The sequence below is a fragment of the Gopherus evgoodei genome, chromosome 19 (assembly GCF_007399415.2).
Source record: "Gopherus evgoodei ecotype Sinaloan lineage chromosome 19, rGopEvg1_v1.p, whole genome shotgun sequence".
In the NCBI taxonomy this organism is placed as follows: Eukaryota; Metazoa; Chordata; order Testudines; family Testudinidae; genus Gopherus; species Gopherus evgoodei.
In genome coordinates this window covers 1,444,035-1,461,782 of record NC_044340.1, presented here as the reverse complement: position 1 = coordinate 1,461,782, position 17,748 = coordinate 1,444,035, and the positions used below count along the sequence as shown (strand labels likewise).

Sequence of the window (17,748 nt, the reverse complement as noted above, 5' to 3'; positions counted from 1 at the left end):
TGGCTCCGGAACTTTTTCCGGTACATCTCAGGAGTCAGCCCAAACTCGCAGAGCAGGGCCTGTTTGAACAGTTTGTAGTCCCCTGCCTCCGCCCCTTTCAGTCGGCTGTACACCTCCACAGCTGTGGAGTCCAGTAAGGGGGTGAGAACTGCGATCCTGTTTGCAGGGTCAACCCTGTGCAGCTCGCAGGCATTCTCAAAGGCCGTCAGGAAGGTATCTATGTCCTCCCCCTCCTTACGCCAGGGCAGCAAGTGCTTATCAAAGCTTTTTGTAGGCTTGGGTCCCTCCTTACTCACTGCAGCCAGGGCCTCACTGCTCCTCAGCTGGGCCAGGTCCAGCTCATGTTTACGCTGTTTCTTCTTCTCCTTCCGCTCATGTTTACGCTGGTTCTCCTTATGTTTACGCTGTTTCGCCTTCTCCTCCAGCTCTTGCCTCTTTAACTCGAGCTCCTCCCATCTCAGCTCCCTTTTATATTCCAGCCGCCTCCGCTCCATGGATGCTGAGCGTCGCCGGGAGGATCCCCTGCTGGCCGGGGGTGTCACGGTGCCCTCGGTATACACTGGGCTCCTCCCCGTCCTTCCCCTAGGCCTAGGAAGGGGGGGTCTCGGGAAGCCCTCGTTCGCCGGCTGACCACTCCCAGCGGGGACAGACACTGGTGCCTGCGCTGCATCTGCCCGGCTGCTTCCCTCAGAGACAGGGCTCTGTTCATTCATGCGGTCTCCCTGCTCCAGCTGGGCAATCAGCTGGTCCTTGGTGCGTCTCCCCGGGCGCAACCCCTCTGCTTGCATAGCTCCAGCAGGTCGCACTTGCGCCGCTTGGCATACATCTTCCTGCTGGGCACTCACAGGCCGGGGTGCTCGCCGCTCCCCACGGTTTCCAGGGAGATCCCTAGTGCACCAGCCCTTCGTGAAGTCACCACCTCTTTCCCAGGGTCGAGCTGCAGACTCCTCCACCCCTGGGACCGCTCGCTACAATCCCCCGGGGGACCCTGTTACTGCAAAGTCCTTCTCACTGGGCACACACTCCCAGGGGTTAATCACCCCTTCGTTTTACTGCTCCCCAGTCACTTACTGCAGGAAGCGCCGTTCACGGGGTGCAGTATTTCCCGCCGCTGCCACCAGTTGTCACGGAGTGTGGGGGAGTCCGGTCCTGCACCCCTCTTCCTGGGACCCACAGTGACTCTTAGCCAGCCAGTAAAACAGAAGGTTTATTGGACAACAGGAACACAGGTTACAGCAGAGCTTGCAGGCACAATCAGGACCCCTCCACCGAGTCCTTCTGGGCTTTTAGGGTGCTTGGATCCTAGCTAGGATCCCCTGAATTCCACCCACACAGCCCCAAGCCCAAACTCAAACTGCTTCCCTCCTGCCACTCCCTTCCTTTTGTCCCCTTCCCGGGCAAAGGTGTTGACCTTTCCCCTCCCTTACCTAGCTCAGGTTACAGGCCCTGGCATCGTCCATCCCTTAAAGTCCTCCCCTGCTCTCCCACTCCCCACACAAACAGTCCCTACTGCATCACAGTCTATCATCACCTGGGAGCAGCAACTTTGGTAACAATGAGGTGCAGCCTTCAGTGATGCAGTTCAACGTTTATTTTATTATTTTCCCCACTCCCAGGTCTGCAATCCCTCCCTCCTCCCCCTACCACTTTAAGCAGTGGGAGGTGGGTCTGGTTCCAGACTGTCAGGGGCCCTTCCAAGTTACACCAAGGCTCCTAGGTTCTTAAATTGCAAAGCCAGCTCAGGGATTTAGTCACTCCCTGCAAGCCTCCTTCCCTTTGGAAATCACTGGGAGCTGTGTGGGTAAAAGCTCTTGTTGTGTGCTTTGACAATATCAGCCTCTGCTCACACTGGAGGCTCCTTGCTCACCTTTTCTGTTTGTTGTTTTAGATTCATAGATTTGAAGGAAACACTGGAAAACACAGAGGATGGAAGGGAAACTCCTGTGTCTCTACCTGCTGATGGCAACAATCACCGCTCTGCAGTGCCAGGTAAGAGGTCAACATGCCAGTGCCACTCTGGGAGATCCCTGGAGGGTCCTAGCACCCCTTGGCTCCCTAGCCCTGGCCTGGCAGCACTCTCACCTCTTCTTGCCGGAACCTCCATTGGTCTCTGCTGGTCAGGAGAAGGGGCAGAGTTACACAGTTATAGAAGTCAGAGACAGAAAAGCTGTAAGAGGGTCCCAAAGTTCAGCCCCGAGTCCAGGCTGCGATCATTCCCTGCAGTGAATTATCCAAGGCAGTTTTTAATTGTATCAAGCAATGCACCTTCCGTCGCTCTATTTGGGTGACTGTCCATAGCCAGATACCCCTGACTGTTAGAAAAGTCTCCATCATGGTCAGCCTTTGCTTGATTTCCCCACATCAGTCTTACTTACACCATCCTATCATCCTCAGTTACACTTGACCCTTTGAATTTATGCAGAAGGTTCCCATATCCCCTAGCCTCAGACATTGCGTGGCCTCAAAACCGTAGATCCAGACAAATTCTAACTTTCTTAGTTCTTAATCTTTCCTCATTAGCAAGCCACTCTGCCCTTCAGTCATTTGTGCTGCTTTGTGTTACTTGGGACCAGATTAAAGAAATGTTCTTTGTGAAAGTATTTCTATTTCATATACCTTAATGGCTCCACTTGATTTTCTCTCTACCTCTGGGCCTGGGGAAGGGCTGTTGCCTAAATTCTCATGTCTGGCATTTACACAGAAATAGTGCATGGTGGTTAGCACATGTAAATTGTGTACAACTGGAAGGATCCTTAATGCGCATCCCCAGGAACATGAGCCAATTTGTGCTTGGTCCCTGCTATCCTGGACTATTATAAGTGTGTCTAAGACACTCCCCCCAATACCAGGAATGCCACATTGGGGAGGGTGGGAGCGTGTCTCAGAGCTCTCCAGGTTTGCAGGGCCTGGGAAAGGAGTCCAGATTTTGGGAGCACTTGGTAATTGAATCTCTAAGACAGCAGCCACTCAGGCTTCCTCTTTCTCTGCTTGCAGGAGTTCCTTGTGCGCCTTAAACGGGGAGCCAGATCTAAAGGTAAGGAGGGGAGAGGAAACCCATTTAACTTGGGCTAAGCAGATGTGCCCAAGGCAAAGCAGGCTGGTGCCAAGGAAGTGAAACCAGGGCCAGGCTCATGCTCCAACTATGCCCATTCTCGTAGGCTGTACTGACGGATTTGGCCATGGTGGAGAACATACCCAGCATGCTGTAATCTCTTATACAATTCAAAAGACAAGGAAGATCTTTCCCCTCTCCTACACACATAAAAAGAGGCTGGCGGAGCACAGAATTCTACATACAACAGCACAGCAGGGAGAGGGACAAAGCAGCTCTGGCCTGGGAAGGGAAGAGAGCTCTGTTAACAGAGGGGACCATTCTGCTGTCCAGGAAAGGGAGTGGAGCAGAGCCTCTATGGTCAGACAGCCCCATTTGCCTTTTCCTAAGGAGGGTTTCCTGTCTCCAATTGCAGCCACTTGCACTGACCGTTCATCCAGACAGATTTACCAGCAGAGAGAGACCTGGCTACGATCTGCAGGAGGCAGAGTAGAATATTGTGTGTGTGAGAGCGGTTGGAGTCGTTGCCACAGCGTGCCTGTCAGAAGTGAGTATGAAGCAGGAGCTGGGAAGGGAAAGGGGAGCATCTGCATTTCCAGCATTCAGCCCTGTTAGACAGAAAGGGGAACTCTGCTCTCAAGGGAATGATGATTGTGCACATATAATCTGGGGTTTCCATGGATGCACTAGGATGTGCCTACTCATTGAAGCAGGAATAAGAGTGCAGGCTGGGCCAGACAGGTAAGTGGAGATAAGAGCCAAAGCATATGCCATGGTGAGTGGGGAAGATGGAGGAAAGGGGTGGAGGTGAGTACAAGCTGTACCAGCGGCAGGAAACAAGATATATGTCTGGCAACATGCCAGAGAGAAAGGGGCAGTAAGGAGGCTGACAGGAGAGGTCACAAATCATAGTTTATGGCCAAAAGGGATCAACAGGTCATCTAATCTGACCTTCTATTTATCACAGACTAGCACCACCACCCAGCACCCACAGTTAGAGCAAAATTATACAGCCCACAAGAGAAAACACTATTGTGTGCCAGAGAGAGAGAATAGGACGGATAAAAATTCACCAATGTCTCAGGCCCCTGCAGTGGCAGAGAAATGATGAAGTGAGATACACCCAAATAATCCTGGCAAGTGACCCAGGCCCACAGAGGAAAGCGAAAAAAAACAAGCTTTCTGCCAAACTGACATGGGGGAAAATTCCTTCCCAGCCCCACATATGGGGTCAGTGATACCCTGATCATGTGAGCAGGAACCAGCCTGTCAAGCACCAGATACAGAGGTGCCACCTCAGAGCCATGAATCACTCTGCCCCATGTCCCTTTTCTAGGTCTGGCCAGGCCTGATGCTTCAGAGGAAGGGGATTTAAAAAACAAACAAACAACCCACAACATGGAGGTGGGGGGAGTCCCTTTCTGACCCCTGCCAGTTGCAGCTGAAACCCAGAAGCATGAGCTTTAAGGAACGTAAGACAAACTGGAAATGAACCCTAGGACTGCTGAGCCTTGCCCCTACCATCACAAGCAACTCCATCATACCATCACTCATAAATTTGTCCAACCCTCCGTTAAAACTAAGTTGTTTGCCCCGATAAGTCCTACTGGGAACAGTTTTTTTTCCAGCCCGAATTTGTTCATGGCCAGTTTATATCCATTTGTTTGTGCCCCCACACTGTCCTTTAGTTTAAATATCTCTTCAGCCTCCCTGGTAATTACCCCCTTTTTGATATTTTTATACAGAGTAATCCGAGTCCCTCTCAGCCTTCTTTTTGCTAGACTGAGCAAGCCAAGTCCTTCACATCTCCTTTCCTAAGACAGGCCCTCTGTTCCCCTGATCATCCTAGTAGCTCTTCTCTGTATCATGAGTGACCAGCATTGTATCCAGTATTCCAAATGAGGTCTTACAAGGATATCTTGTACAATGGCATTAGTTCTTCTCTCTCTCTACTGGAAATGACTTGTCTGATACATCCTAGGATTGAATTTGCCTTTTTCACAGCTGCGCCACACTGGTAGATCATAGGCATCCTGTGAGGGATCCCCACAGCCAGGTCTCACTCCTCATCTGTCACCTCCAAATGATGAGCTCCCAACTTGTAGCAGAAAATCTTATTAGACCCTTGTACTTTGTACAGTTGAATTTCATCCCATTTCTGTCATTCCAGTCTCTAGATCATCCAGATCTTCCTGTATAATATTCCAATCCTCCTCAAGATGCCTCCCAACTCTATCAGCAGCAAATTTCATTAGCACATGCTCAAGTTTTGTGCCAAGGTCATTAATAAAAATATTGAATAAGATTAGTCTCAAGACCAATCCCTGAGGAACTCATCTGGTAACTTCCTCCAGTCCGATAACTCCTCTTTAGCCAGTTCCTTATCCACCTTACAATGCTTGTACTGATCCCCATCTTCCCTGATTTAACTAACAGTTTCCCATGCGGTACCATGTCAAATGATTTACCGAAGTCCAAGTATATTAAATTTACCATACTTCCCTTATTTAAAAAAATCAGTTATTTTCTCAAAGAAGGAAATCAGGTTAGCCTGGCACAACCTACCTTTGGTAAACCCATGTTGCATTACATCGCCTTTACCATTACATCCATGCATTTAATTATTCTTTCCTTCACAATTTGTTCTAAAGCCTTGCATACTACTGAGATCAGACTAACAGGTCTGTAATTACCCAATCACTCGCCCCCGCACCTTTCTTAAATATAGGCATGATGTTAAGTATTCATCATATGGTATTATCCCCAAAGAGAAAGATTTATTCAAAATCCTTGCTACCCAACTAGCAGTCTCATGTGCCAGTTCTTTCCATATTTGGAATGGAAATTACCTGGTCCCCCCCACATTTGAGCACATTAACATCTTTAAGTTTACCTACCACCTCAGATGTGGTAATTTTCATTTCTAGACACTCATTTCCAGCAGGTGTACTGCATTTATTCACATGTTCCATATTATCACCCTTATTTAAAATAAAGCAAAGTATTCATTTAATTTTTGGGCCACATCAGTTTCTCAGATGGGGAGATATTCATGGCTGCCTGAGGATGTGAAATCTAATGAGGTTTCCTGGCTTGTGTTTGTTTGACAGGATGTGCTGACAAGAAATGCTACAATGGGGGGCAGTGCAAGCAGGCATTATACTCCCCTCTGCACTTCATCTGCCAGTGCCATCAAGGCTTCTCTGGGAAGCACTGTGAGATAGGTGAGTGCATGTGCAGTGAGTTCAGCTACATATGGCTGGGGGAATGGGGAAGGGTTTGGCTACCCAGAGCTGTGAGAAGAGCTACCCAGAGGTTGCTGCAGCGTAACAGCCCCTGAGCTATGCTGTCTCTATTTATTTCAGAGCTAGTATTACAGGGGATCTAAGGCTGCATCTGGGGGGAAGATACCTGTGCTCCGGCCTTACCCTAGATAAATACTTTCTAGCCTCGGGGCTGAATACCCTCTGCTACACGTGGGGTCTAGACTGTTGAGGCATTTATGCTGGGCTAGTGACTGTGGTACCTGGGGTCCTTCCATAAGAGAACAGCTCTCAGAAGCTCATGGGAGGGAAGCAGAGTCCATGTGGGACCAGTTTGAAGCTATCATTTTGCTTCCCTGTTGCTTAGATACCGAAGTCACATGTTATAAAGACTTGGGAGTAACATACAGGGGGACGTGGAGCATGACGGAGAGTGGGAGCGAGTGCTTAAACTGGAATATCAGTGCCTTGGCTCAGAAAAAGTACAATGGGCGGAGAGCAGACGCTGTTCAACTGGGACTTGGCAATCACAACTACTGCAGGTGAGAGCAGGGGAAAGGAGCTACCATTGTAGTGATGGGGTATACAATGTGTGGTGCTGTGTGTATGTGCAGGGGGGAGGATCACAGTGCTATGTATAGCATGGGGTGGAGGAAGACTATGCAGTGTAGGGGACCTGTCACAGGGTGACTGGCCCCTTTAAGGTGAAGCAGGATCCAATGCACCTGACTGGTTAGCTGCCTCCCAACTGGGTTTAAGAAAAGGCATCTAGGCCTATAAAGAGGCAGGTGAGAGTTTTCTGAAAATAGAAGAGAGACAGATGGAGCAGCAGAGAGTTGCCTGTAAGGTCTTGGAAAGTAGTATGTAAGGTCTTGGAAAAAATTTTAAGGGAGAAAGTAGTTAAGGACATAGAGGTCAATGGTAATTGGGACGAATTGCAACACGGATTTACTAAAGGTAGATCGTGTCAAACTAATCTGACCTCCTTCTTTGAGAAGGTGACGGATTACTTAGATAAAGGAAATGCGGTAGATCTAATTTACCTAGATTTCAGTAAGGCGTTCGACACGGTTCCGCATGGGGAACTGTTAGTTAAATTGGAAAAGATGGGGATGAATATGAAAGTTGTAAGGTGGATAAGGAACTGGTTAAAGGGGAGACTCCAGAGGGTCGTATTGAAAGGTGAACTGTCAGGCTGGAAGGCGGTCACTAGTGGAGTCCCTCAAGGATCGGTTTTGGGACCAATCTTATTTAACCTTTTTATTACTGACCTTGGCACAAAGAGCGGGAATGTGCTAATAAAGTTTGCGGATGACACAAAGCTGGGGGGTATTGCTAACACGGAGAAGGACAGGGATACTATTCAGGAAGATCTGAACCACCTTGTAAACTGGAGTAATAGAAATAGGATGAAATACAATAGTGAAAAGTGCAAGGTCATGCACTTAGGAATTAATAATAAGAATTTTGGATATACGTTGGGGGCGCATCAGTTGGAAGCGACGGAGGAGGAGAAGGACCTTGGGGTACTGGTTGATAGCAGGATGACTATGAGTCGCCAATGTGATACGGCTGTTAAAAAAGCAAATGCGATTTTGGGATGCATCAGGCGGGGTATTTCCTGCAAGGATAAGGAGGTGTTAGTACCGTTATATAAGGCATTGGTGAGACCCCAACTGGAATACTGTGTGCAGTTCTGGTGTCCCATGTTCAAGAAGGATGAATTCAAACTGGAACAGGTTCAGAGACGGGCTACAAGGATGATCCGAGGAATGGAAAAACTGCCTTATGAAAGGAGACTCAAAGAGCTTGGCTTGTTTAGCCTGGCCAAAAGAAGGCTGCGGGGGGATATGCTTGCTCTATATAAATATATCAGGGGGGTTAACATTAGGGAGGGAGAGGAATTATTTAAGTTTAGTACTAATGTAGGCACGAGGACGAATGGGTATAAATTGGATATTAGGAAGTTTAGACTTGAAATTAGACGAAGGTTTCTAACCATTAGGGGAGTGAAGTTCTGGAACAGCCTTCCGAGGGAAGTAGTGGGGGCAAAAGACTTTTCTGGCTTTAAGACAAAGCTTGATAAGTATATGGAGGGGATGTTATGATAGGATCGTTAATTTGGGCAATTGATCTTGGATTACCACCAGATAGGTCTGCTCAATGGTCTGCGGGGAGATGTTGGATGGGATGGGAACTGAGTTACTGCAGAGAATTCCTTCTTGGGTGCTGGCTGGTGAGTCTTGCCCACATGCTCAGGGTTTAGCTGATCGCCATATTTGGGGTCGGGAAGGAATTTTCCTCCAGGGCGGATTGGCAGGGGCCCTGGAGGTTTTTTGCCTTCCCCTGCAGCGTGGGGCACGGGTCGCTTGCTGGTGGATTCTCTGCAGCTTGAGGTCTTCAAACCAATTTTGAGGATTTCAATAACTCGGTCCTGGGTTAGGGGTTGTTATAAAATTGGATGGGTGGGGTTCTGTGGCCTGCCTTGTGCAGGAGGTCAGACTAGATGATCATATTGGTCCCTTCTGACCTATGAGTCTATGAGTCTATGAGAACAGATGAAGCAGAGCAGTAATTGTGAGTTGCCAGCAATAAGTGCTGAGTTAAGCTCTTGGGAGGACTAGCTATTGCTTGGGAACCCTGCCAAGTTGCAGGAAGTTTTGTGAAGAAACCCCTAGGAATGAGAAGAACCAGCTTAGTCAGCGTAAGCTGGGCTCAGAAGCAAGAGGCTGCGGCTGGCCCACAGGAGCAGGGGTAGGACTCACTGGTGATGAAGTGTGAGGGAGTATAACACTGTGACGGGCCCTCTCATGAGTGACCTGACTTGGGGCTACTGGAGAAAACTGATGGGAGAGAAGTGGGTCTTGGAACTCTCAGGGTGGTGGCCTGGAGAGGGGCCCCGAAGCAGGCTCATAATGAACTGGAACAGAGTGGCTAATGGTTCTTGGGTAGGTGACCTTGGCATGTGACTGAAGAGCTGCTGTAACCTTATTTTGCCTTGGGGTTTTAGAAGGAACTGTGCTTAGCATAAGGGGTCTGTGGACTGTGGCACTTCATGTGAATAAAAGGGTTTGAATTTGATACTGAAAAAGACAACTCTTCTTTGCATGAGCAGATGAAGGGGAAACTAAGGAAGGTCACATCTGATCTGCTGAGATTGCCCATGACAGGGTTTCCCTGTAACAGTACCATGACAAAGTGGTGACTGTATGTGGAAACAGGCCAGGAAGCTACTTCCTTCCTGGGCCCTACATTCTGGCTCTCTCACAGGGGATTTCACTCTGCTTCAAGCTGCATATCTAATCACCCCCTTCGTTCCTTTCTCGCACTCTTGCCTCTGTACCTGAAATTCCCTTCCTGAGCCAATCTACCTAGCCGCAACCTGCCTCTCCAAACCCTCCTTAAATAATCCAATCCTTAGTGCTCTCGTGCTTCAGCACTGCATATATGCATGCTAAAAACAACACTCCTGCCTTCCATGTAACAATCAACATTCCTCAAGTTACTCAGACTGCAAGGGCTGGACTGTGCATTGGTATGGAGTTGTATACACAATGTTACCATCTCTCTCAGGAACCCAGATGAGGACTCCAAACCTTGGTGCCATGTCTACAAAGGGGGGCAGTATACCTGGGAATACTGCAGCACACCTGCTTGCTTTAAAGGTATGTGCAGGGGCAGAGGGGATACCTGCTGTGGAGGCTAGATTTTTTTTTAAGGGTTCCCTGGGCCCACAGACATTTCCATAGGCTGCAGAATTGAGCACTTTAAACTACATTTAAGCTTCTAACTTTTCTCGCTGAAAAGGCACAGACTTCAGCAGTCTTACTGATGTAGTGGTGATTATTAGTTGCATTATATAAACAGCTGAGGTGGTGATGCTGGGAATAGTTAGCAGCTGGTACTAATCAGTTAATCTGCAGATTTCTTGTTGCAGGAGAGAAGGACTGTTTTTCTGGGAAGGGCAGAGAGTACCGGGGTAGCCACAGCACTACCAGCTCCGGTGCCACCTGTCTGAGATGGGACTCCAAAATCATTGCCAACAAATTCTACACAGCTTGGCGGGTCAATGCCAAACAGCTGGGTCTCGAGAGCCACAATTTCTGCCGGTAGGTAGGGAGTTAATTCACAATTTTTAAAAGGAATCTCCCTTCCCCCATTCTCCCTAAGGTGCAGCTCTGACAGGTGCAGCTCTGACCTGTCACGTGAATTAGGACGTAAGGGATACACAGTACTGCAGGGAACATGCAGCCTAGCCATAGAGTGATTATCTGTGATGTCACTCCTTGCATGCAGTTTTCTGCAGATACTACTAGGCACAGCTCTGGTATCCTCCAGTGAAAGATAACAAGGTGGCCTTGTCCCTAAGTTACACTTGAAGGATACAGTTTTTGGAAAACAATGCTTTTCTCCATTGTCCCCTCCCCCACCAGGCTCTCTACAGATCCAATGGGAGTGTGAGCAGCTGAAACATCCGCCCCTTTTTTGTGTTCCAGAAACCCTGACAATGACTCCAGGCCATGGTGCCACGTGCTGGAGGCAGGCCAGACAAAGTGGGAATACTGCGACGTGCCTTTCTGCTGTAAGAGACATCCTCACACTTGCTCTCCCCATCTTCTCTTCCTTTGAATCCCTACTGCTCTGCTTCTTGCCACTGTCACATGCAAGCCCCTTTCAGTAAGTAGGAGCTGGATTGCAGCTGTGGCAGAGCAGCAGGGGAGTCTGTGGCTCCACACAGGTGTGTCTTCCAGACTTGCAAGGAAGGCAGTAGAATGGAGGGCACAGGCAGGGCTTCCTTGCTCTTTCCTGCCCATGTGCCAGGTTTCCAGGGGCTAAGAGAAATCAGGTCATCAACAGCATTGTGGTCAGTGCTGCTTCAGCAGATGCTAAGCACATGGAGCTTTTTAGCCCATGAGAGAGGGGAGAGCAGAATAAGGGCCACAGCACAAAGCCTTTTTCTGTGTTTGTCATTCACAGCCACGTGTGGCCTACGGCAGCACAAAGTGGCCCAGTTCCGAATTAAAGGTGGCCTCCATACAGACATCACCTCCCACCCATGGCAGGCTGCCATTTTTGCCAGGTATCGGCGAGTGACTGGGGAGCATTTCCTGTGTGGAGGAATCCTGATCAACTCCTGCTGGGTCCTGTCAGCTGCCCATTGTTTCCAGGAGAGGTGAGAGAAGAATCCAGTTTGTGCCTTTGACACAGGGACTACATACTGGGTCTCCCTATTGCAGTAATGAGAGAGAGATCCCAGTGCCCTGACTTCCGAGACACTGAGCCACGGTGAGAGCTGCTGCATGCAGAGGGAGTCCGAGTAACTGTGCCCTTCAGAACCTCTTACTCCCTACATTACTTTCCCAGCTATGGAATAAGATCCTCCTCACCACCACCACCGTTGGGGATGTAGGACAGCTTAAATAGATACAAAGGTCCCCTCATCACCTGCCTCACTGCTGCAGCTAGGAAAGCACTCTCCTGCAGCAGTAGCACAGTGAAGGAAGGTGAGGCTATGGTCTCTGGGTAGGCCTACTGTACTTAAGAACTATAGTGTAGGAATAGTGGGGTTTAACCTCCGCAACTGACTGACAATGTCATTCTCTGTGAGTTAACCCTGCATCTGCTTAGCTAGGCTCAAATCTGGGGAATGGGAGAGATGCTGTAGTGACTGCTTTCTACAGAAAATTAACTACAGTCATGGAGACCCCTATCCCACTGTGCGTGGCTCCATCGAGATCCCATCTGGAACCCTGCACACTATTCTAGTTACTGAGTTTAAGAAAAGATTATCTGACTTTTTTTTTTTCTGAGAGAGAATACAAAGGAAGCATCTGGACGTATCAAAAGTCCTACAGTAAAGAGATGGTCAAGATGAACATGGCCAGCATCAAAAAAGGAAATTGAGAGGTGAACAGGCTGTGGGACATAAGATATCTCAAGGAGACTAAGAATAAATCTGTTATACAGGGCAATGAGCATAGAACCTGAGGCAGCCTGAGACATGATGGGGTGAGGAGAGAGAAGGGGAGAGCAGATGAACTTTTCCACTGTATGCAATAGTCGGTGCTATGAGGGAGACAAGGATGCCCTGAATATAAATCCAGACTGATTGGGTATGTAAGGAGTAACAATTCTACATGAGAGAAAGTTGAGCTCCTGCTGGGTAGCTGACACCTTCAAAGGATGGGTCTCTAGAGTTGAATGAAGCTGGGAGACGCTCAAAACTCTTTCATTGTCCAGGTTTAGTGTCAACCGTCTAAAGATTGTACTAGGTAGAACCTATCGAATGATCCCTGAGGAGAATGAGCAGCAATTCCAAGTGGAGAAATACACCCGGCATAGCAAATTTGACCCAGAAACTTATGACAATGATATAGGTAAGAACTTTCCTAGCCACATGTTCAGAAACTGTACCACCAGCCAAAGCCTGTTCTTATACATTTTCTTTTCAGTTCTGTTACAGCTGAAGTCTGGGTCAGAAGAGTGTGCTATTGAAACGGACACTGTCCGCACTGTTTGCCTCCCAGAGCCAGGACTTCGGCTGCCTGACTGGATGGAATGTGAGATCTCTGGCTACGGCAAGCATGAGGAATGTAAGGAGATGATGTACTCTATGTAAGGGATTCTTCCACAGGGCTCCTGTCCCTCACCTTCATATTTAAAAAGAACTAAGTGGTCCCTGGAATCACTACTACTGTAGTTAGCATTACAGTGACTGTACACCTCAGTTCTGCCCAGAGTTATACCAGTAGCACCCTAGTGAGCTCCGCTCACGTGGGCTACAACCGTCCCTTGTCAGAAACCTACAGCTGGAAATATCTTGGGAGGTGCAAGACTCCAGCACAACAAATGAGCTAGGTGGAACGTTGCAGCCTTAACTCTGCATTTCATCTTCTCAATTAATATGTAGAAAGATTCCCTCACTCTCATTCAGCTGGAAATAAATTCTCCTGTCAAGGATTATTGCACAGTTGCAGATAGCACCACTATATTCTAGTAAGGCACACTATCTGTATGATTCTGAGTAAGAGAACAGGAACAAGAGAAACAGCAAGAAAAACAGATGTTTAGAAGCCAACTAAACTACACCTAGATTATTTCTAGTTGGCTCTTTTTTTTAAAAGTGTTTATCCATCTAGATATGCAAATAGCTGTCTGATGAAAGTAAGTCTTCTTATGGCCATCTTCTTCCTCTCTCCCCTGGCTCCTTCCTATTGCCTGTTATCCCTACTCTTGCATTTTTTCTCTTAATAAATTACATGTCCTTCAAAGTAAGGGCTGGCTGACTGTGCAGGATCTAGCATAGTAGAGCCCAGATTCTGACTGGGACTTCTCCCTGCTGCTGTAGTTATGTTTCCAAATGTTTATCAGTGTACTTTTAAGACAAATAGAGGGTTAAGTGACAAAGCATTAAAGGAAGCTAATCCTTGAAAAGCATCCTTTGGTGAAACCTCATTTGAAATCAAGTTTTATGTTTCTGAAAAAATTACTTGACAGATAACTATTCTGCCAAGTTTCAGCCCAAAATGAAGCTTAAAATGGCGAAGATATTAACCTCCCAAAACAAAAGCTTCGTCCCTTTTGAGTTCAGTAGAGCCATAATGCATTCCTATCTAGTTACACAGTTACATAGGCTCGAGTCTGCATGTACACAGATAGGACATCTGGTTTCCATTAGAGCAAGTTTAATCCCCTAAACCCATAACACCTTTCAGAGAGCTCACAATACCTCCCCCACCCCCACTCCCTAACTTTACATACTTAAACCATTTTATCAAACAAAAACTTTGGCTGAAATGGAAGGCTTTTAGTCGATGCAATTTAGGACACTACAGCCAGCTGAGAGAAGCTATATCTTGTCCCACCTAGGTCTGAAGCAGTTTCCCAGTGCCAAAACAAAACCAATGGATTTTAAAAGTGACTCAAGTAGATAAGAGTTGAGATTTTTCTGTACCTGCTTTAGAAACTCTGCTCTCTCTGATGATAGTTGTGGAATGGAAAGAGGGAAGGAGACTTGCAAAACCCCAGAGGTATCTGGGGACAGGTGGGGTAGTGCTCCAGCAATAGAAACTGTGTGGGCTCTGCCCCTGCATAAACTCCAGACCCACAGGGACTGGAGCAACTGACATTGTGCCAGGGAGTGGGATCTGGAGGGATTGGAATAGGCCTTGGAGCAGATATGTGAACTCCCAGAATCCTCCTTCGAGCCAGAAACTATCTGTTGCTCTCCACCTCACTAAGTCTCAGTACCTCCCAAGTCCCCATCCTATCCCTTCACCTATCCATTTACAAGGAACTTCTGCTTCCCCCCCTCCAACCAAATACATCCATTTCTCTTGCAGTTTCTCCTTTCTACTCAGAGCGGCTGAAGGAAGGTCACGTCAGACTGTTTCCAGCTAGTCGCTGCACATCACAGCACCTGAACAAGACAATCACTGAAAACATGCTGTGTGCAGGGGACACCCGGCAATTGGATGATGCCTGCAAGGTAAACCTACCTCTGTCCCTACCTGTTCCCTCTAGTTTCCTCCAGAAAATAGTTGCTAACAAAGCACTATGCTCCAAAAAATCAGAGCAAATGCAACCCTGCATCAGCCTATGGTGGGCTCTAGAGCAAGACTGTCCCTTGCTGATGCTGCAAGCTTCGCAGCAGCTAGGAAAAGAGACCACATTTAACCAAAATAAACTTAGGACAATGGGTATTGAAAACCCAAACTGCAGGAAATGTTACCAATAGCTGGGCAGGAAACCCCACCTGGTGCAGGGTTTCCTGTAACTTTCCTTTACAGAAACAGAATATGAGGAGGTGCTCATCAGGGGGGTCTGTGACAGGATAGGGCATGGCCCAACAGAAATGGGAATGGACTAACAGGCAAAGGGGAGAGTAGCATCAGAATTGGGAGGGCACAAACAGTTAAAGTTCCTGAAACAACGCCCCACATATCAGCATCCGTAATTCCCTAATGAGTATGTTCTCTACATACCACAGCATTAGACTGTGTCACCAGTTTACACAGTTTGGGGAGCAGGGGGGAACCTGACCAAGATTTTTCTAGGATTACTGTACTTTAAAAGATTCCTCATGTGAGTTTCAGACTCTGATTTTTAAAGGGATGATGCGGGGAAGTGTTGTAGGATCTCACTTTTTTTCTTGGTATAGCAGAAGAGGTGTAGGATGCTATCCTAGTAAACACAGATCCTAATTTTTCAGAGGGGCTTTCACTGACTATACTTGAAGCATGGCACCTTTGAAGATCAGGCCCTACATAAAGCCTAAGCTTGGCAGTGCAGAGGAAGTATCTATGGGGAATCTAATATGGGAAGGCTTAGCAGCCAGTCAGCAAGTAAAGAAAGCGAATGAACCTCTTACTAACCTGCTTTCTCCTTGCAGGGTGACTCCGGAGGGCCTCTGGTCTGTATGAAGGATAATCATATGCATCTGATTGGGATCATCAGCTGGGGAATAGGCTGTGGACGGAAAGACACACCAGGCATCTATACAAATGTGACTCGTTACCTTGACTGGATTCAGGACAACATGAAACCCTGAAGGAGGAAAATGAACCACTCAAGGCCTTGCAGTCATGCCCCCATCCCTCCCTTACAGGAGGTACGAAGGATGCTGACAGAGCTGCTGCTTACACAGCTGCCCTATGATCACTCACCTGTAGGGTGCAGGTGTGCAGCAGACTGGAGGGAAGGGCATACACTTTTTAGGTACTTTCTCTCTTTAGAGATTATTAGAAGTCATGGGGTTTTTTGTTTGTTTTTTGTGCACCAGGTCATATAGGCACAATGAAAAGTAAGTTCTACCCCCACAAGGCCTAACAGCAGAGTCTATGCATCCCACAGCAGTAGTGAGAGTGTATAGAAGACAAAAAAGGGCACAAGTAAACTCTGGAAGCCATCTTCTCTCTCTCTCTCTCTCTTTTAGAGGGTAAGGTTATAACACTTGCATCATATTCCAAAGTATGTCTAGAGAAACATGACTGTAACTGCACTGTAGAGCTTGGACCATGTCCCATTTCCACCTCAGGGTATGGGCTGCTGCTTAAATCCACTCCCACCTCCATATTTTCTTAAAATAAAAATACTGAGATTATTTGGCACTAGCCCTACCTCCCCAAGGTGCCCTTGAAAAATCGAGAGAAGGGGCAGACACAGTGAAAGGAGATCATAGTTTAGGATGCAAAGAGAGAAACCAAGTTCTGTGATCTCAAGTGAAGCAGCTGAAGGTGAACATACACTGAAAAGCATAGAATATGAGCATGTTCTACCACCACCCTGGTTCCATGCAGCGAGATTCCTAGAGTAAGTGAGCACTTTGCCTGATGTCAGTTCACTCACAGGCACAAACATATTGTGAGTCTATCCACTTGCTCAGAACAATCTTCTAATGTGACACTTATCTCCTGCAGCATTTTTAAAGATTATTTTTATACTATATAGATATTTAAACTTTCCTATATTTGTCGGTTTTGTGTTTTTGTATGACAGTATAATTCCTACCACTATACTGACCTTCTGGCAAGCCTAGGCTTATCTCTAGGAATATTAAACTATATTGGTCTTCTGAATTTAGCTTTGTTTTCATTTACAGACTTTATATTAATAATGACTTTGGAGGTAATAAAGACTGATTTACATTGCAAAAAAGAGCAAACATCATTCTGGGATGTGTTAACAAGGTACAGGAAGTAACTGTACCACTCTAATCAGCACTGAGGCCACAGTTGGAGTACTGTGCATCACATGTTGGGCATCACATATTAACAAAGATGTGAAATTAGAGTCTAGAGGAGAGCCAACAAAAATGCTAAGACTTTTAATAAACATGACCTGTGAGAAAGGTTGAAAGAACTGGGTTTATCAAATATATAAAGAAGATGGTAACTGATTATTCGCCCTGTCCACAAAGGGGTAAGACAAGAAGGAACTGGCTTGTTTGTAGCAAGGCAGATGTAGATTAGATATTAGGAAAAACTCTTACTGTAAGGATAGTTAAGCACTAGAACAGGTTATCAAAGAGGTTGTGGAATCCCCCTCATTGGAGGTTTAAGAACAGGTTAGACCAACACCTGGCAGGGATAGTATAAAAAGTTTACTTAATCTCAGAGGCAGGATTAAGTAAACCTAAACCATGAGAGCCCTTCTATTCCCCCGGAATCAATTGGCTTCTAGGTCCTATGGATCCTCTCCTTAGGCTGGGGGGGAAGTCCTTTAGCAGTGGGCCGGCTCTGCCCACCCACTGCCTGGATCCCAATAGGATGAGAGCCCTTCTAGACCCATTTCTCTATGACTTTGATATGGCTGCCAATCTGAGAGAGATTCCACATGAGATTAAGGGCTTATTTTCATTGCAGTAGCTGGTTTGAGTTAGTATAGTACACTCAGGGGTTTGATTAGCAAAACTGATGAGCTGCTAAACTCAGG

At 47.1% G+C, this 17,748-nt stretch overlaps 1 protein-coding gene across 2 annotated transcripts in view; it reads left to right on the top strand.

Annotated features, from left to right (window-relative positions):
* PLAT (plasminogen activator, tissue type) overlaps positions 1-16,892 on the top strand; it is a 28,409-nt gene extending 11,517 nt beyond the window's left edge. For both annotated transcript variants that reach the window (XM_030538051.1, XM_030538052.1), the window contains 13 exons: positions 1,889-1,989; positions 2,995-3,034; positions 3,468-3,599; positions 6,163-6,276; positions 6,683-6,857; positions 9,889-9,980; positions 10,253-10,424; positions 10,812-10,897; positions 11,293-11,488; positions 12,556-12,692; positions 12,768-12,908; positions 14,658-14,803; positions 15,707-16,892. In XM_030538051.1, the coding sequence (XP_030393911.1) occupies positions 1,927-1,989; positions 2,995-3,034; positions 3,468-3,599; positions 6,163-6,276; positions 6,683-6,857; positions 9,889-9,980; positions 10,253-10,424; positions 10,812-10,897; positions 11,293-11,488; positions 12,556-12,692; positions 12,768-12,908; positions 14,658-14,803; positions 15,707-15,865 (1,653 nt within the window). In that variant the 5' untranslated portion in view covers positions 1,889-1,926 and the 3' untranslated portion in view covers positions 15,866-16,892. The remainder of the gene's footprint in view (positions 1-1,888; positions 1,990-2,994; positions 3,035-3,467; positions 3,600-6,162; positions 6,277-6,682; positions 6,858-9,888; positions 9,981-10,252; positions 10,425-10,811; positions 10,898-11,292; positions 11,489-12,555; positions 12,693-12,767; positions 12,909-14,657; positions 14,804-15,706) is intronic.
* Positions 16,893-17,748: the final 856 nt, after the last annotated feature.